General features: G+C 55.2%; 1 protein-coding gene across 2 annotated transcripts in view; it reads left to right on the plus strand.

Annotated features, from left to right (window-relative positions):
- Nucleotides 1–19191, plus strand: part of HDLBP (high density lipoprotein binding protein) — a 58168-nt gene that overhangs the window by 19950 nt on the left and 19027 nt on the right. Inside the window, exons 1-10 of one of the 2 annotated variants that reach the window (XM_037069304.1) lie at nt 3005–3111; nt 7784–7848; nt 8943–9055; nt 10569–10726; nt 11685–11900; nt 16687–16893; nt 16999–17214; nt 17695–17901; nt 18013–18120; nt 19008–19112. In XM_037069304.1, the coding sequence (XP_036925199.1) occupies nt 8980–9055; nt 10569–10726; nt 11685–11900; nt 16687–16893; nt 16999–17214; nt 17695–17901; nt 18013–18120; nt 19008–19112 (1293 nt within the window). In that variant the 5' untranslated portion in view covers nt 3005–3111; nt 7784–7848; nt 8943–8979. Of the gene's footprint in view, nt 1–3004; nt 3112–7783; nt 7849–8942; nt 9056–10568; nt 10727–11684; nt 11901–16686; nt 16894–16998; nt 17215–17694; nt 17902–18012; nt 18121–19007; nt 19113–19191 lie in introns of those variants that run through there. The other variant, XM_037069305.1, reaches the window with a different exon arrangement.

Consider the following 19191-nt stretch of genomic DNA (forward strand, 5'->3'; position numbering starts at 1 on the left):
TGGGAACTGGCCTGCAACCCAGGCATGTGCCCCGACTGGGAAATGAACCGCGATCCTCTGGTTCTCAGGCCCGCGCTCANGACCCTGACCTTTGTCCAGTCTGCTTTTCTTTTTTTTTTAAGATTTTATTTATTTATCTTTAGAGAGGAAGGGAAGGAGAGAGGGAGAGAAATATCAGTGTGTGGTTGTCTCTTGTGCGTCCCCTGCTGGGAACTGGCCTGCAACCCAGGCATGTGCCCCGACTGGGAAATGAACCGCGATCCTCTGGTTCTCAGGCCCGCGCTCAATCCACTGAGCTACACCAGCCAGGGCCAGTCTGCTTTTTAAAGACGTCATAAGTTGTGTTACCTGACACATGTTCTTGAATTGGGCCCTAAAGAATATTCTTTGCTGGTCTGTGTAAAAATGTGCTGGTTATTTCACTATTCCGTAAGTGGGTGTAGTAGAGCACTGCATTAAGTGTGTTCATGTAGTGGAGTAGGATTAAACATTAGTGTCCCCAGTAAGATACCTACTTCAGAGCAGATGCTCTTTCTTGTTCTGTTTTTTTTAAATCCTCACCTGAGGATATGTTGTTTGGTTTTTTAATCAGTTTGAGAGAGGAAGAGACAGAAACATTGATGTGAGAGAGAAACAATAGCTTGCCTGCCGCACATTCCCCAACCAGGGCTTGAACCTGCAAGCTAGGTATTCCCATTTGGAAATGGAACCTGTGACCTTTTGGTTTACAGGGCTATGCTCCAACCACCTGAGCCACATACCTGCTGGGATGCAATCTTTTTTATTTTATTTTACTTTTTAATTTTGGGCTTTTAGCCTCTCTGCAGTTGTGGGTAGGTCTGTAGGTGTCTATTGCAGCCTGGTATGAGGTTTATTCCCTCCTGTGTGGAGTGGATTTTTCTTGTTTATTTCCAGGGTTAACCCGGGGATTCCTGGACAGACGGGAATGTCAGAGTCTGCACCCTGAGCCTCTCCTGCCTGGTCTGTGGTGGCTGGTGCTCAGTGGGGCCCCTCTCTTGGTGCAGGCTAGTGCTGCAGGCCTGTCCTCTTTCTAGCACCTGCCCTCAGTAGGGAGCGAGCATTAGTTCTTTTGGGGATTGTGGCATTAAGTAGGGGTATATCCTAATCTTTTACCTTGAGTAGGCCCAAAGCTTCCCCCCTGTTCCCTTGAGGGCTGAAAACGAAAATGTCCTAGGCCAACGTGCACCTTTCAAGGCGGCTGTAAGTGGTCATACGTTATCTGGTGTGAGTGTTGCTGGACACAGACACCCAGGATTCACCCCTACAATCTATTTTATTGCACTAACCCTTGCTGGGAAGAAAAGCTCATCACAATTACCAGCATGGAAGCACCAACTTAACATTGGATTTTACAATGTTTTTTGGTTAATTTTTTTAACCAACTCTTAAGACCTCCTGTGCAGTAGGCACTGTGCCAGCTTTGCCTGTGGCAGCTGCCTGGCGTCACTGAAGTTCTCTGACAGCCGACCTGCCAGCTCCTCCTGAATCCTGGCCTTCTTCTTCCCTTTTCATTGTCCACCGCAGTGCTGAACCCTCAGAGGCAAACAGCAGCACAACACTGACCGGCTGGTTGGGGAATCTCTGTGGGAAGACTGCCCACGAACAGCGGTGATAGAACAGGGAGGGGCACTGAGGAGGTCCTTGGAGCTTAAAGAGGCTCTTCCAAGTCGAAGGGAGTGCCCTTGCCCAGGTACCTTCCCAGTGACCTAGGACACAGCTTTGGTGACGATGTCCTTGACAGTGAGTCGAGGATGTTTCTCTGTCCTCTGTTGTTTCTCTCCCACAGTGAAGTCACAAGCAGCCATGGGCTTCAGCTTGCACAGACAGTTGCCTTCTGAACGCCCCACGTGACCATCCAGTGGACATCTCACATGTCACAGCCCCACCCTGAAGTCCTGGCTCTCTTGCATCACACACACCTTCTCCCTGAGGGCAGCCAGACCCCCATGCCATTCTTGACTCCATCAAGCCGTGGCCACGTCCAGTTAAGAAGGAACTCATTGGTGTGCTACCTTCGACATCTGGCCACTGAGTTCATTGCCATTGCCAAACACAAGGGACGGCCATCATCTTTAGACTGAATAGCTGCAGCACACCCTACCCACCTTCCCTTCTCTGGACTGGGTCAGTGGTTGCCACATCTGGCTGTACCCTCTGCTGCTGGAAGCGCTGCACCAGCTTCCCTCTTGCTGAGCAGCCCCTGTGGTCACTGCAGCCTGTGCTGACCCAGCTCAGGGATGAGCTAGCCTGACCCCTCTCTTGCCACAGCGCCCACACCTAGGCCCCTTGCACCTCACCCCTCCTTGGGAAGGCCCAGTGCTCTGGGGCCCACTCTACACAGACACTCTTCGTGCGGGGCTCTGCGCCTGTGCTTCTTTCTTCCAGGCACAGGCTGGTGTTTCTGCGCATTCCTCCGCTGGACTTGTACTCTTGACCAGAGGAAACAGCAGCCGTCGCTTTTTACACAACGGATGCAGGCCTGGCTTGTCATCCTCAGCCTTGGGGTAGAAACCCCTCTGGGCAGGGCGGGGGCCGCGATGGGAGGTGCCCCTTCTGTCCCACTGGGGAGAGAGCGCCCCCTAAACCGCAGGCTCCACTTTGGTAAGGAGTTAACCTCTAGCCCAGGAATAGAGTGGGGACACTGACTAGATGTGAAGGACACAAGGGATGGAGCCCCTCGTGAGTGAGGTCACAAGAATCTGTGCCCCAAACTTGGGAGGCCTGCCCTAGGGGAGTGTTGTCGGGCTAAAGCCCGCTGGTCATCGGCTCCTGAAGGTGGAGACTGGTTGGGCAGCCGTTCGCTTTCGGCTTTGTGCGGGGAGGCCGAGCGGCCGCCCTTCCGGCCTGTCTCTGGGCGGCCCGCAGGTCCCCGCAGGCCGGAGCGGGCAGGACTCCGCGCTCCGACCTGTGCGCGGCGGGGGCGGGGCGGGCGCTGGGCGGGGCGGGCGCCTGGGTCTGACGTGTCTCTGCGGGATTGGAGCCGCCGCCCTATATACTCACCGGGGCCCGGCAGCCGGCCTCGGAGCGAGTGGAGCAGAGCTCGGGTGTCTTCGGAGCCGGCGGGCGGCGAGCGCACCGCGCAGTCAGTGGGTGAGCAAGCGGCAGAGCGCGGCGCGGCCGGGGCGCAGGCCCAGAGCAGTCGGTGGCCAGGGTGCGCGGGGCAGTCGGGGCACCGGGGGCGGGGCTGGCGGACGGCAGTGGGGCTGCCGACGTGGAGCGCGGGGCAGGCGGGGGAGGGGCCGGGAGGGGTGCCTTTGGTCCCGCCACCCCCCTCCACTCCCCGGCTGCCTGGTCAGCCGGCCCGGGCTCCCCCTCCTCCCTGGCCAGGCCTGGCGTGGGGGGGGCGGGGGTGGCTACGTGTCACCACTGCGCATGGGCCACGGTGCTGGCATGGAAAGAGTAAGAAACTTTCCTGAGTCCGGAGTCCTGCGGCCCGTGCCCTCCCTGAGGCGACAGCGCCCCCCACCTTCGACTGGGGTCCGCCACCCCCAACAGGGGTCGCCCTCCCTCTACACTACTCCCCTCCCCAGCGCCAAGAAAGTGCAGCTGACCTGGGACCAGGTCGGTGACGTGGGTGTCTGGGCTGTGTCCCCTACCCCCCAGGAGGAGCGTTCCTCCCCTGGAGCTTGGGGGGGGGGCGGTTCACAAAAGTCTGCCCTGCAGGGGAGCTGGGGACCCGGCAGGGGCCTAGCCATCCAGCTGCACCTCCACCTGCCACCCCTCCTGCGTGGTGGTGGTCAGGGCTGGGCCTTCACCCTCCGCGGGCCAGTGGACAACTTGGAGGTGCCCCGGAGTCCCAGACTAAAGATACATGACGGAAAAATACCGAATTTGGATGGAAGGCAGGGAGGCTGAGCGCGCTCCTGCCCCTTTAAGCCTGTCCCCGCCCGCGGGCTCTCGTGGCCTGTGGGAGGGCCGTGCTGAGGTGGCATCTGCGAAAGTTCCTCCTGCGGGTGGCGGATGGTGCCGACTTCCAGGACTCCGCGCAACACACGCCTGCTCGTGTCCCCTCGGCTCTTCGGCCTGGTGCCCGCCTGTCTGAGATTTAGGCTTGGTGGCTTTTGGCTCGTTGGCATGTTAATGTTTATCGTGTTTGGTTTATGGGTCCAGAGAAGTACTTGAAAAAATTTTCTTTGCAAGTTAGCTGTGCGGATCAAAGTAAATCATTTTAATTTTGGAAGAAGAAGGAAGACGTCCTGGGTTTCAGCTGTCAAATTTTGGTTCTCTCTATGCCCAGTCCTGTTTGGTGAGCAAAGCTCCAGGTTCTCCTTAGTTGGAGGTAACATTCTCTCTGGGTTTTAATTCAGGAGTTCTCTCTGCAGAGATGTATCCTTTTGCATGTGTAATTGGCAAAACTTCACAAGGAATCGATTTATGCTTAGTTTTAGAAGCCAAAAGTATAGTCCTTCACTTACAGATTTTTCTGTTGTGCATCTGAACGAGTTTTCAGGTGGGACCCACGTGTTTCTCCCAGGGGGCGGGGAGAAAAGTCTGGGCTCCCACCCACCCTCCTTGTGTAGCTCTGCCTGCTGCATGCTCGTGCTCTGAAGTGTGACTCGCTGCTGTGCATGTGGACACTTGAGGGACGACACTGGGAGTCCAGGCTGAGGACAGTTGGAGGTTTGCCTTGAGTGGACCTGAATGCCTTGTGCAGGGAAAGGAGTCGAAAGCTGCCACAGGCTGAAGGGACCAGCCATCCTGGTAAAAACTGAACTAACAGCTCGGCCTCACGCATCCGGAGGAGTGTCACTGGGAAGAGAGGGTGGCCGCGCTCTCCGGCCAGAAGAAGAAATCTGTATGTAGGTTTAGCACAATGCTAGGCTCACTGTTCTGACAGCTACGTGGAGCAGGGCTAGGTGGCGCAGGTGGCGTATGGCTCCTATCTCTGGTGGTGGTCAGAGATGACTGTTAAGGGATGTGTTTCAGTCTGCACTTGAGCAATGTTATTAGATCAAGTGAGAAGCTGAAAGCAGCCCTCTGCCCTCTGTTTTTCGGGGCTAAGGTCTCCTGAGAACTTACAGAGCAAGTGAAGGAGCTGGGGTGGAGAGGACCCCAGCCATGGTTGTGTGTGGGAGGCCGAGGCAAGGCCTCTGTGAACAGAAGTCATTCGGGGAGGGCTGTCTGTGAAGGCAGAGCTGGAGCCAATGGGCAAGGTCGATACTGGACTTGTGGGAGGTTTTACCCCAGAGTCTCAGGTGGGGCTGAGATATGATTGACACAGAGGTTGTCAGGGGTTGAAATCCATATTTCAAATGGATTCTTTAAGGTGAGGTTTTGAGATATTTATAAGAAAAACGAACCTGGCTGGTGGGGCTCGGTGGATTGAGTACAAGCCTGCGAACCAAAGGGTCGCCGGTTCAATTCCTAGTCAAGGCACTTGCCTGGGTTGCGGGCCAGGTCCCCAGTTGGGGGCACATGAGAGGCAACCACACATTGATGTTTCTGTTCCTTTCTTCTTCCCTCTTCCTCTCTAAAAATGAAGAGATAAAACCTTTCAAAAAAAATGAAAGCCTGACGTTACCAGATTTAATCCATTCGCATAATCTATTCAGCTGTGACATTTCAGATTCAAAAATGCTATTTAAAATCTGGAGATACGAGGCCTAGGATGTCCCGTCACACTGGACTGGAGCTTTCTGGAGGTCCCCCCGTCCTCTGTGGCCAAGGGCCTGTGCATGTGGAGGTGTCAGGTTCTGCATAGGTTCTCGCTGCCCTGCGTTAGGTTCGGCTGCTCCTGCTGTGTAGGTGCCCCTGTCTTGAGTCCAGCAAAAGGACTAGCTGGAGTTGCCTTCTGGAAATTGTGTGCTCAGTGTCGGGAGAGCCCCTGAGGCGTTCTTGTCATCTTGTGTGTGCACCAGGTGCAGGGTGGGGATTGGCTGGTCGAAGATCTGTGTCTGTGGGGTGCTGCAGGGGCTGATTGTGTGCCTGCTGCTGGGACCCAGGACAAGGCCTGGGACCTGGCCTTGTCTTGGAAAGCCGAGTGCCTGGTGGGTGAGAGCACGGGGGAGGGTGTGGGCGGCAGTGTGGTGATGTGTTTGAGCATGGCTTGTTAAGGGTGGATGACAATGAGTTTTAGACATTGATGCCTGGGACAGCCTGGAGTGGGAGGCTGCTCAGATGGAAGGTCCCCAGGGGACGGTGCAGTCCCCGGGGAGCTGTGAGAAACGTCAGTCCTGGGGCCCCAGCTTCACCACCAGTGTCTGGACATGGAGCACCTTCCTCTCGTGTCTGGACTGGCTGAGTGTGGGCTGATGGGACCCTGGGCATCCCACGGAGCACGTGCCCTGCCCCTGGTCAGACCCCGGGGTGGGTGTGCTGCTCTGACTGGGTGACTTTGGGGAAAGGCTTTTTTTCCTTCTTCGTCTCAATCTTTAAAACTTTCAGGATCGAATTAGTTGGAGACAAATTCCTAAATAGTCTCGGTCAGTTTCTCTCCTCCATCCCCCTTGGCCTAAGATGCACCCATGGGTCTGGTAGGACTGGGACCCCAGAGCGGCTCTGGCCTGTGGTTGTAGCACTTTCCCCACGTGACTCAAGCCCTGTACTTAGAGATGTTTTAAAATCCTGAGGTGCGGCCCTGGCCAGTGTGGCTCAGTGGATTGAACACCAGCCTGTGAACCAAACGGTTGCAGGTTCGATTCCTGGTCAGGGCAGATGCCTGGGTTGCAGACCAAGTTCACACATGGGAGTATGTGAGAGGCAACCACACATTGATGTTTCTCTCTCTTTCTCCCCCCCCTTCCCCTCTCTCTAAAAACACATAAATAAAATTAAAAAATCCTGAGGCGCCACTGGTCCACGTTCTGGCTTGGACAATGGACCCTTCTCAAGCTACTCTTTTGATAGGCCTCCGGTTGCCATGAACTGTCTTCTCTAGACATTTTATGGGGGTGTTGTTCTCCAAATGGATAGGATGTTCTGTTACTGTTACCGCGTCCCCACTCCTGCCCCATCATTAAGCCTGCCTCCTCGTAAGTGCCCAGCACTTGTGGTAGTTCGCAGAAAGCAGCAGGAATGACCTGGGGGCCTCAGTGTCCCAAAGTCCCCTGAGGCAAGCTGAGGCACATCCTCTTCATTCTCGGAGTTCTCCTTGGCCTTCCTCAGAAGGCCTTGGAAGTTCCTGCCCAGACTGCTGTTTGCTGGGCGGGTTTCTAAGACCTGGTGGATTAGAAGGGACCAAAGGGCCTCTGAAGACAGCAGCTCGCAGCCAGCCTGAAAGGCTGGGGTCCCCAAGGTCCACAGTGTACGCTGCGTCCTTGTATCTGAGCCTTCTCTTTTAGGCTCAGGAGTAGAGGTGAGAGGTGAGAAAGAACATCACCACACAAGAGAATAGCCCATCAGTTCTGTGAGGATTCTTCTTCAAAGTGGTTACATTTAAAATAAGTTTTTTTTTCCAATTTTTTTATTTAATTGTTTTTCAAGTACAGTTTTCTGTCTATTACTCCCATCCCATCCCACCCCCCATCCTCCCCCCTTAAAATAAGTTTTGGCTCCTAAGGAATCACTGCCTCAGCATCCTTGTAGGTTGCCCTCTCAAAGTTTAGATGGTTCAGATCTTATGGGAGTGTGTTCTGTGTGAAGTCAATGGCCCAACAGTGGGATTGCCATTGTTTTTCGAGAAACTCGCCAAAGCATTAGTAAAGTGTGGGACACTGTTTGGACTCTCCTGGCTGGGAGGTAAAGGAGTCTGGTTTGCAGAAACAGACAAATAATTTTTCTCTGGGTTTCTCCTTGTTTTCTCCCCTTTCCGGTCCCGCACCAGCAAAAGCTGGCAGGCTGACAGAAGTGGCCTCAGGACGGACTTTCTGGCTACCGACCGTTTTGCTGGTGAGTTGGACCGTCCCGTCTGGACGTCTCCCGTCCCTGGGCTGGGCGCCTCTGGCTCCCCATTTGCCCTTCACTTCTTTTGTGGGGACTGCGTTGGCTCAGGGTGATCTGAGTGTGGGCAGTACTGCTCTGTAACACGGAGCTTAATTTTCTTGAACTTGCGGAGTGGTCTGAGTTGTAAAAATCACGCAAGAAGTCTTTTACTAAATTACTTGCCCTCTTTTACTTTGTTGCCCACGTGGCACAAGATACTTGGTGCATGATTGGGTGAAGAGGGGGGCTCTTCCTTACTGTGGCAGCACAGGGCTCCTAGAGTTGGAGGCTCCCTGGCCTCAGTTTCCTATGAGCCCTGTTTTCCCAATAAGGGACCCCACTGAGTACTGAGGCACTGGGGATGTGGCCCCATTCCTGCCCCGGTTGAGGGACTGTATGCCCCAGTGGCAGGCTCCACCTGCTGCAAGTCCCCTCCTGGGCCTGGGCAGTGGGATGTTGGAGAACAGGCAGTTGGCAGAGAAGCACCTTACCACCCTCCCCCGGGTGGTCCCTGCTGCTGCCCCATTGTTAATGCTAAGCAGCTGTCCCTGCGGCCAGTGCCTTAGCTTTGCAGGTCCTTCATGTCTCTGGGCCCCAGATGAAGGTCTTGCCTCTGCTGCATGGTTGGCTGTCTGGTATCGACTGCCATGTGGCAAATTTTACAAGTGTCAGGAGGGCTGTGGGTGGACAGACGGACGAAACAATGAGAGAGAAGGCTAGGATGGCCCTCGGGTGTCGGTGTGTGTCACTGGGTCAACACGTGCCAGTTGGCTTGGCAGGTGGGGTTCAGGCTGTCCCAGAGGGCCCCGGTCCTTGCCGCCAGAACCTGTGTCTGCTCAGCCACAGGGCAAGGGCCCTGCTTTCTTTCCCTGAGCTTTTCTTTTCTTCCCTTGGTGAAAATTGGGTGTCACCTTACATTCAAGCTTGTAAATGAGGACCGTAAGATGTGGTTTGCTAGTAGAAGAGAATTAAACCTTGGCTGGAAGTCAGCTTACCAGTCTCAGGGGCAGGAGGGAGCTGAGTCTGCTGACTTTCTCTTGTCTCCTTGTCCCCGACTCCAGTGACTCACCCGGACAGTGTGTGGGCGTGCCGTCAACCATGAGCTCTGTTGCAGTCTTGACCCAAGAGAGCTTTGCTGAACATCGAAGTGGGCTGGTTCCACAACAGATCAAAGGTGACAGCCTCATACACACTTTTCTGAACTCTCAGGAGCATTCCCTGCAAGCCCTGGTCTAGTCTGTACAATTGCCTCTCACCCTATAGTCTAAGGTAGGGCCAAGGCCCAGCCATATTGCACGCTGGGTGGAACTGGTCAGGAGTGGTGAGTGAATCTGGACACTGAGATTTGAAATGTGCTCCACTTTCCAGAAAGCTGATGAGTTTGGCCATTGGTGATAAATGGAATTCTTGGTTCAGAACTGCTTTGTCCAGCTGTGTCAAGCTGAGTGTGGGCGGTGGAGAACCCAGAGCAGTGTCAGGAGCCACCCTTCAGAGTGAGGGTGGGGCCACGGCCGAGAAGCCCCTCTCCGGGCACGTCTAAAATGCCGTCATCTCCACATCTTCAGTGTGGGAGGGAAAGCTGGTATTTGACGTTCTTCGTCCCCTTCAGAACCTGCTCTCTGTGTATGACTGCAGGACAAGGTGGTCTGCACACCAGGTTTCCCCCTAAAACCTTTCCTCTGTGTTTTGATTTTCATGAGAAAGTAGATTACTGTACTCCCAGGTTGTGCCAAACATTCTTAAGTTTTCTAATAACTGAATCAGGTGGTAGCTCTAAAGTTTAATTAAGAATTCCTTGTCAATCACTTGGGCCACCTTCCAAGCGCTCGTGTCCAGGCTGGTGGAGACCTGGCACCTGGGTGCTGCAGCTGTGGCCGAGTGCCTGTGCACTGGGTCTTTCTCGCGGACCCCACCAACCTCGGGGGTCCGCACCATATCCTTCCTAAGGTGAGGGATGGGCACAAGGCAGTGACAGAACCCGAGTGCCGGGCAGCACCGAGAGTCCTTACTGTCGTTCTGAGAGCTGTGCCACGAGCCTGGAGGTGGCGAAACACCTGCTCACAAAGGGTTGTCAAGCCCTGCCATTGCCAGGCCCTGTGCTTGGCCTGGGCACATGGGTTGGTCCTAGCAGTCAGATGCCTGCTGTCTGTCACATAGCTGTGGCTGTTGGGGTGAGAACATGGACAGTGAGGATGGGGACAGAAGCGGTAGTGACGAGGGCCCCCATTTCCAGGGCTTGCTACTCCCCGTGGAGGGTGGGGAGTGGCGGGAGTCCCGCTGGATTCTTGTCAGCGTTGTGCACCGCAGGCTGTGCCTGGCAGCAGCATTGCTTTGTTCTGCAAACTTGAGGGCCAGTTCTGCCCAACGTTGTCCTGATTGTGGTTTTTTTAAATACGGGATCAGAAGACTCTTGGGGACAAGGCCTGCCTCAGGGTGCTCACCCCGTCAGGGGAGGAGTGGGGTGCCCAGTGTCTGAGCTGACCCTTCATAGGGAGGCCACGAGGGCAGGGGTCTTCCCTTCGGGTTCAGAGTTTGGGCCCTGTCCCATCGTGGGTGATCGTGGGTGGGCGTGTGGGGCGCTGTCCCCTGGGCAGCTAGTGCTCTGTTTCCGACACGGACCTCCCAGTGTTTGCTGATCTGATACTGAAAGCCATGTGCTTCCTCTTGATCTGTGTTGGCTGGTCCAGTTGCCACTTTAAATTCGGAAGAAGAGAGTGACCCTCCGACCTACAAAGATGCCTTCCCCCCGCTCCCCGAGAAAGCAGCTTGTGTGGAAAGTGCCCAGGAACCCTCAGGGGCCTGGGGCAACAAGATCCGGCCCATCAAGGCTTCCGTCATCACTCAGGTAGGAGAATGGGAATGCAGCTCCTCTCCACCACCCCACCCAGGGCTCCTCCACAGAGCACACTGCCCTCCTGCTCCCCTGTGTCCCCAGCACCCAGAAGGGACAGGTCCCCTTTCGTTTCCAGCCCACTGCCGTTCTGTCTCTACTCCAGCTCCTGAACCCGCCCCGCCCTCTGCCCTTTCCTACCAACTGCTCCAGCAAGGCCTGACTACGGCACCCCCACTGGGAGTAGTTTCTCCCTCTGCTTCCTCTCACACCATTCTCCTGGCTCTTCCCCCTTCACCAGCCCGTCTCTGGTCCCTGAACTCATGTGAACGCTTCAGAGCTCAAAGCGGCCGTGGTGCTGTGGGCGCCCTGCGCTCTGAGAGGGCACCTCCACTAAACTCAGGCCCCTCCAGCAGCGTCCTGGTCTTCCCTTGTGTCTTCTCCCTGGTCCTCTGGTCTTGTTAAACACGCTGCTTAGCCAGTCACACTCGGCCCCATCTCCACAGAGCAGTGGGGGCACCCGAGCTGGCACTCAGGTGTGTCCTCCCGTTGACCCTGGATCTCTGTGGGCAGGGCCGAGGCCTGGCCCTCTTCTTTTTCCCCCTCAGCTTTGCCCTGTCCTGCTCAGACTGCCCCCCGCCTACCTTCGCCCTCTCTCTTCTTGGGTCTCTCCTCCCAGCAGGCCACCGTGTCTTGACTCTTCAGGAAGGCCCTTCCCGGCCCCCTCGAAGGGGGGAGCCGTTCCACCCACTCCCACCCAGAGCTTCCTGTTACCTGCTCCTGTGTCTTCACCTGAAGGTCGGCCTCCTGGCCTTAGGCCCTTCCTGCTCATGTCATCACTATTCTCCAGCCTTCCAGCTGCAGGGGAAGGGCAGTACCTAGGGAGCAGACAGATTTCAGTGCTCAGTGCCTAGGAGCACAGCCCCCTTCTCCTCTTGACCTCTAACAGCCTCCTTTGACCTTTTCTGAGCAGGTGTTCCACGTGCCCCTGGAGGAGAGGAAATACAAGGACATGAACCAGTTTGGAGAAGGCGAACAAGCGAAGATCTGCCTTGAGATCATGCAGAGGACTGGCGCACACCTGGAGCTCTCTCTCGCGAAAGACCAGGGCCTCTCCATCATGGTCTCTGGGAAGCTGGATGCTGTCATGAAAGCCCGGAAGGACATTGTGGCTCGGCTGCAGACGCAGGTGGGTGTCCCCCAGCCTGGTCCAGAGCGGACACACTCGGACTTCCTCAGACTCTCCCACCAGTGGGCAGGTCCCTAGTTGAGAGGTGGGACAGCAACATTCATGGCCTCTTGGCATTTTTAGTGAAAAACCACTAACTCAGTAATAGAACTGGGACACCTCCTATTTGTGCTTTTGGGGTAAAGAAACCAAATGAAAGTTGAAAGCTATCTCAGAATTTGAGGCCTTTAAAAGGAAGGAGCTGTGCTCTCGAGGCAGCGTAGCAGGGACGCACAGGGACAAACAGTTCCAGGTGTAGACCAGGTGGAACCAGGCAGAGCCTGTGCTGTTAAGTGTGTGTTTCCAGGCCCAGATGTGGGAGGTTACAAGTTCGCATTCCGTGGGAGTTCAGACCAGTTTCGAGGTCCTGAACAGCCTGGCCCCAGCACTGGACTTTATTTGGAAACTGTCAGTGCGTGAGTGAAGTCGTGGCGCCTTTTCTCTAGTTCCCTCGACAGATGGTGCTCTCGTAGGTTCAGTTAGAACCGGGGCGGGCCCCTTGCCGCTGCCCCCGAGCAGTGAGCTCCCACGGGCCACACTAGCACACACGGTGTAGAGGACTGAGTCCTGGCTTGCCACGTGTGGCCACGGGGCAGTCCCAGATCCCTCTAGCGTCAGGGAATTAAATCATTACGTGCAGGAAGTGGGAAGTGTGAATTACTTCGTATGGTGGCTGGTGTGCGGTAATCTCTCAGACTTTTGCTGTTGTCTGCTCATTGGTATTTGAATATTTTGTGATTGAGTCCTGGGAGGAGGGGGACACTGGGAAAGCATTTGTCCGTGGGTCCCTCCTTCTCCCTGCAGACCCCCATCCCCCCCCCACCCCCGTCCCACATTTACATTAAATTAAATTGCAGGTGCATATTTGCCTGTAAATAATTCAGTGTGGCGTAACTCACTTAGTAAAATTAATAGTAATTTCTTAACATACCCCATTCCACCCCGTGTGTATATGAACTGCCCTCACGGTGTGTTCAGGTCACTGTCCACACATGGCTTGCCCACCGTGTGTGCTTGTTGGGCCTCGAGTCTTTCTATTCTTCAACAGTATTCCCCCTTTTCTAAACGCCCTTGGATTTGGGGACAATCAGGTGTCTCTCATTATCTCCTGTGAACTGGGAGGAAAGGAGAATTAGGGGCTTGGTCACTGTCACGTTCACCTGTTTGTTGGGAGAGAGAGCTTGTAGGTGGCGCTGTGTGCTTGGCGCTGCTTCCAAGATTGACCGGTGAGCCTGTGCCAGTGGCTGCCTCTTGCACCCCTGCAGCGCCTGCCGCTGCTGAGGGTGGGGCCTCCTCAGCTCCTCCCCACCCCTCCCCCTCACGAGCAGGTGGTCTTCAGGGAAGAGCTATCCCCCTGGGCCAGCGAGTGGGAAGGGGAGGACAGGAAATGGGTCCTTATCTCCCTCTTCACTTGTAGACTGAAGTAGCCCTCTCGCACCTTCACTGGTGAGCCACGAACCTTTTTAGTGTCGTTGGGTCTCCTGAGGGTTTATCAGTGGTACTTTAAACCGAAGTCGCCTCATCCTCAGCCAGTGCCTGGGCCCCTCGCAGTTGGTTCCCTGCAGCCTTCCAGCAGGACCATCCACGTCCATCACTTCCTGATTTCTAACAGAGACCTGTTGACTGACCTTGACTATGTCCTTCCACAGATCTGAAATCTGCTGGTTGTCCAAGAATCCTCGACACGGGTAGTGGGAAGTTGTTTTTGAGTTCAAATGGATTCTTCTAATTGAGGTGGTGGAGGGTCGTGGGTTTTACGATCACCTGACGCCATTCTTCTCCCTGTTTAGGTCAGGCTGTCACCTTGATAGGTAATTGGGTTCGTGTGCTTTGGTGGGTTTTCCGCTTTTGAAAGTCACTTAAACGTTGGGCGACTGCAGTCAGAGCTGTGCAGGTCCCTGGCCTCCAGAGCCAGCCTCTCGGCCCTTCTCCCACCCTCACTGCTGCTGCCTGAGGTCTTCCCATCTTTATTGGATCCTTCCTGTTGGGGTTGGGGAGGAGCAGCGAAAGGGAGTTTGCCACGGACTCTGCTCGTCACCTGGCTTTTCCTGCCCGTTTTCCGGAGGCGTCTGTGTATCAGCGCATAGCAGCTTTCCTCGCTTCCGCACCCTGCTGTGCGACACAGTGCGCTGAGCTGCATTCAGCGTGGCTCCCCACCCTCTGCCCAGGTCCTGTTACAGGGAGACCTGGGGCACGAGCTGCTTCCTGTGTTGCCCAGCACGTCTGGGGCTGGAGGTGAGGTGGCTGGGCCAGTGGGCAGCGGCAGCATAGTTTTGCCATTACAGCCAGGTCTGCCCCGATGGGGGCCGTGCCCTCACGCTCTACCGTGTCCCTGAAACCCTGCTGGGCTTAGCCAGTGCTGGTGTGTCAGGCTGGGAGGCAGCTGCATAAACTCTGTTTTGCGTTGTGTGTTTATTTTTTTAATAAAGATTTTATTTACTCATTTTTTAGAGAGAGGAGAGAAACATGAAACAGTTGCCTGTCACCCCCAACCAGGGACCTGGACTGCAATCCAGGCTTGTGCCCTGACTCGGGGAATCTAACCTGCGACCTTTTGGTTTATGGGAGGATGCCCACCCACTGGGCCACAGGGGATAGTGTGGCTGATTTGCATTGTTCTGATGGGCAGGACTGAGCGCATCGTCTCTTTCTGCTTTCTCTGTACTCTGTTCTCCCGCCCTTTTCTATCAAGTCAAAGTTGTCCATCTGGCTCACTCTATTAAGGCTGCTAAATACCCTTATCAGTCGTGTGTTACCAGGAACATTTTCCTGTTTGCCATTTGTGTTTGATCTTATCTTCTCTGTGAAAGTTTATTAATGTGTAGGAAAACTCAGTGATCGGTTTTATTTTGGTCGTTGTTACAAAACTATTTTTTCACATTGGGGTATGCAGGAATGTTTACTCCTATTTCCTCTGGTGCATGTGAGGGTGTTCTTACATCCCAGTCAGTGTGCGCCTGATGTTGACAGTGTTCACAGAATTCATCATGAACGGTACCAGGTCCACGTGTAGTCTCACCTGGTCCCGTATGGCTCTCAGGTCATCGGTACCATTTTAAAGGAACCCCCCCCACCCCCCACCAATTGGAGTGACTTTATCACGTGCTGGACGATCACTCCCAGGCTTCCCCATCTGACCCCTGGTCTCTGTGTGTGCGGGAACTCTCCTGTTCAGACGTGGAGGTTGCGGACGTGCCTGAGTAGCAGTCTTTACGGTCCCTGCCACACTGCTCTTCTCCAGAGTTCCTATCCTTTGTTTCACCTGCACACTGTATGATCAGCGTTCTGCTCACCATTGCGTTGGGCCCTCTGAGGGATTTGTTGTGACTTCTGAGGCCCATGGTCCACCTTTTTTGCCGGCTGGAGGTCCAGCCACTCTGTTGTCCTTCCCTTTACTCTGCCTGCCGGAAACGAGCGGCCTTTCTTCTCACGTCTTCTGACCGGTTGTCTTTAGCTAAGTGGCAGCTGCTCATGTCTGGATTCCAGTTCAGCCTCCGTTATCGACAGCAATAAGGCAGCAGCTTTCCAGGGCTTCCGGCTGTGGGGTCAGGGGCTCTTGCTGTCCAGCCTCTGTCCCCTCCTGCAGGGACTCGTTCTAGTGGGGGTCAGGTCACGCGGACAGCTGTGGGCTGTGTGTTCTGTCATGTTGGGGCGCCGCCCCCCCCCCCCCCCCCCCCCCCCCCCCCCGTGAGTGGGCTTGCACAGCTCACCGTGCTGTTCAGGGGGCAGGGTGGGAGGGCGTCCGTTGATTTCCATTTTCCTTCAGATTTTTATCGTGTGTGGATTTAAACTTTGTGGAGATGATTATTTTTTCCTCCACCGATCTAACAACATGGTGAATTGTGTCAATGGGTTTCCTACATGGAACCGTTTTTGGAGTAAACCTCATTTGATGAGAATGTGCCAGCCAGCGGGTCTCGGCTCCTGTGCCGGGGGGGCAGGGGGGGGCGAGGCCCTTTCTTGTTGTCTCTGTGCCAAGTGACGTGCCTGCCCTTGGCACTTGGTGTTCTGGACAGAAACTCTGGCCCTCGGAGAAGGAGGGACCTTCTGCCAGCATGGTGGTGGAGACCTTAGTGCTTCCCTTTGTTCTGTTTTTTGTACTTTCTGAGTTCTCTTAGTAGACGGCTGGTTTTTTGCACAGAGTTAGAAAGACTAGAAACCTCCCTCTTCCCCCAGTTTTCTCTGGGGCCGCAGGACGTTGGTTGATTTCTGACTCATGGGAAGCGGGGTTTGGGTTGCTTCCACTTTCTTCGCCCAGATGAGCTGTCTGACTTAACTGATGGGACAGGAGACAGAAAGTTTATTACCAGACACTGGGCTTATGTCCGCAAAGATGGCCCGATGCTGCAGACACAGAAGTTAACCTGGTTTCCTGCCATGTCCCAGTGTGGCATTGGAGTCACTGGCATGGAAAACAAGACATGTACTGAGTGTCCCTGTCCTCATGTGGCTTGTGGCCAGGCTGAGGAGAGGCTGGACAAAGAATTAATGCTAAATAATTACCAGAGTTGAAAGTGTGATCTGAGGCCATGGGAATATGTCTCACTTGAACTTATCCTAGCTGGGGGCTCAGAGCAAGTGTGCCCAAGAGGGGCCTGTTCAATCTGCAACTGTTGGAAGGGTGGTGAGGGTGGCCTAGGCAAAAACCAGTGAGAATGGCCTTCTACCCAGAGAGAATATCATGGGAAAACACACTTTTTCAGAACCTACACATACTTTTGTTTTCTTTGGTTCTATGCCTGTTTAGGCCTCAGCAACTGTCGCCATTCCCAAAGAACACCATCGCTTTGTTATTGGCAAAAATGGAGAGAAACTACAAGACTTAGAGCTGAAAACCGCCACCAAAATCCAGATCCCACGCCCAGACGACACGAGCAACCAGATCCGGATCACGGGCACCAAAGAGGGCATCGAGAAGGCCCGCCACGAAGTGCTGCTCATCTCTGCCGAGCAGGTGAGGGGGCCACGGGCTTGGTGTGCCGGCGGCAGCCTGGCCCCCAGTGTCAGAGGCCCCATCTGTCCTCAGGAGCTGTGCCCAGCTCTGTCCTTTGGTTCCCAGGACAAGCGTGCCGTAGAGAGGCTTGAAGTGGAGAAGGCATTCCACCCCTTCATCGCTGGGCCTTACAACCGACTCGTCAACGAGATCATGCAGGAGACTGGCACGCGCATCAACATCCCCCCACCCAGCGTCAGCCGGACAGAAATCATCTTCACCGGGGAGAAGGAGCAGCTGGCTCAGGCTGTGGCCCGGATCAAGAGGATATATGAAGAGAAGGTAGCGGTGGGAGGGGGCCCCGCGGCAGAAACAGAGCCCAGCCCCGCTCCTCGCCTGACCCTGGAGAGTGGGCTGAGCTCCGTGTGGGGCCGTCCCCACCATCCGCGCCCCCACACCCTCCTGCCTAGGCTGGATGTACTGCCCACGAATGGCACCTCTCTGAGGTAGCTGTCACCTCCCGTCGGTATTGGGGACTTTGAGGACTGAAACTTGTCTTTTAATTTGGGGAGAGGGCTTGGTGCTTGTAGCTCTTCCAAGTCTGGCTTTAATTGAAATGGCTGGGTAATTCTTTTGGGGAGAAAATCCAACCCTTGATTAGTGGGGTTTCTGGGGATTGGCTGGTCATTGTCTTCCCTTCCAGGGGCTCAACAGGTACAGCCTGGCCCCGTGTCCTGCACTCTGCCCTTTGAGGGCAACATCCGTCCCCACCAGCCCCACCTATGCCCTTCTCTCTGAAATCCTGACGGTGGTCTCACTTAGAAAAAGAAGACCACGACCATCGCGGTGGAGGTGAAGAAGTCCCAGCACAAGTACGTCATTGGGCCCAAGGGCAACTCCCTGCAGGAGATCCTGGAGAGGACTGGCGTCTCTGTGGAGATCCCGCCCTCGGACAGCGCCTCTGAGACCGTGATACTGCGCGGCGAGCCCGAGAAGCTGGGGCAGGCGCTGACCGAGGTCTATGCCAAGGTAGCCGCCTCCTGAGTAGGCCCGGGGACGGGCCGTGTTGGGTTGGGGGCTCACCAGCCCCTGAGCCCTGCTGAGCGACCTGGCTCATGGTTTGTTTCCGGGTTTTGCCAGGCCAACAGTTTTACTGTCTCCTCCGTCTCCGCTCCTTCCTGGCTTCATCGTTTCATCATTGGCAAGAAGGGGCAGAACCTGGCCAAGATAACTCAGCAGATGCCGAAGGTGAGGAGGCCTCACGTACTGTTGTCTGTCTGACCTTCATTTTGGGTTTGCTGTGTAACCTGTCAGGTACCTTCAAAGACTGACACAGTTCTCAAAAGTTAAAATAAGGTTTGTTTTTTTTAACGTCTCAGTCATTCTTTCGGTCTTTTTAAAACAGAGAAGATGTGTGTTGTGAGGTTTGATGACCATCTCAAGAGTCACCTCGTTTAGTTAAGGTGTAACAGCTCCTCCCAGTTACAGCTGGAAGTTCTGAGGCAGTCTGTCCGGGAGGTCTTCTCAGTTTTCCAGAGGAGACGGTAGCTCCCGGACGGTGAACAGGGTAGAAAATACCAGGGGACACGCATCACAGTGTATTCTTGGTCCACAGGGGTGCCGTTTCTGTTCACTCTGTAGCCGTTTTACTTTTAAGATCAAAGTCCTCATTTACACCAGTGGGCTGCCTTCCTGGGACCAGTTTTCCATGAAGTTCTCTCTTTACCCGGTGTGTTGTGAATGGGGACAGTGGCCTTGTCTGAGGACCACCGTTGGGCAGCTGTACCTGGGTTAAAATTCTACTCCTGCCTGCCGTCGCGCCCTGCATGCAGCCAGCAGAGGTGGGGCAGTCTGCGGTGCGGGCAGCACAGGACGCCTGCTGTCCGGCTGTGGCCTGTTGGCACGCGCAGGGTGAAGAACTGCTCAGCCCCTGTTTGGGGAAGGGAGGGTGACTAGACCACAGCACTCAGCGCCAAAGTGACAGGGTTGTCCTTGGGCCCCTCTGCAGCTCTCTGTGCTGTGGACATGCACTCACATGAAGGGTGAGGGTCGGCCGCTGCGCTGGGGAGGCCAATCGGTCTCAGAGGCCACTGGTGCTGTGCCTGTCCCCATGGCCCCTTGCTCTGCTGTGGCAGGTTCATATCGAGTTCACAGAGGGCGAGGACAAGATCACCCTGGAAGGCCCCACAGAGGACGTGAACGTGGCGCAGGAGCAGATCGAGGCCATGGTGAAGGACTTGGTGAGGTGCCAGGGCACAGGCTCAGTGCTGGAGGGCGGGGGGCGGGGCTGCGTCCTGCTGCACGGCAGGCAGGCCGGCC

The sequence above is a fragment of the Sturnira hondurensis genome, unplaced genomic scaffold (assembly GCF_014824575.4).
Source record: "Sturnira hondurensis isolate 20B ecotype Veracruz unplaced genomic scaffold, ASM1482457v3 Scaffold0018493, whole genome shotgun sequence".
Taxonomy (NCBI): domain Eukaryota; kingdom Metazoa; phylum Chordata; class Mammalia; order Chiroptera; family Phyllostomidae; genus Sturnira; species Sturnira hondurensis.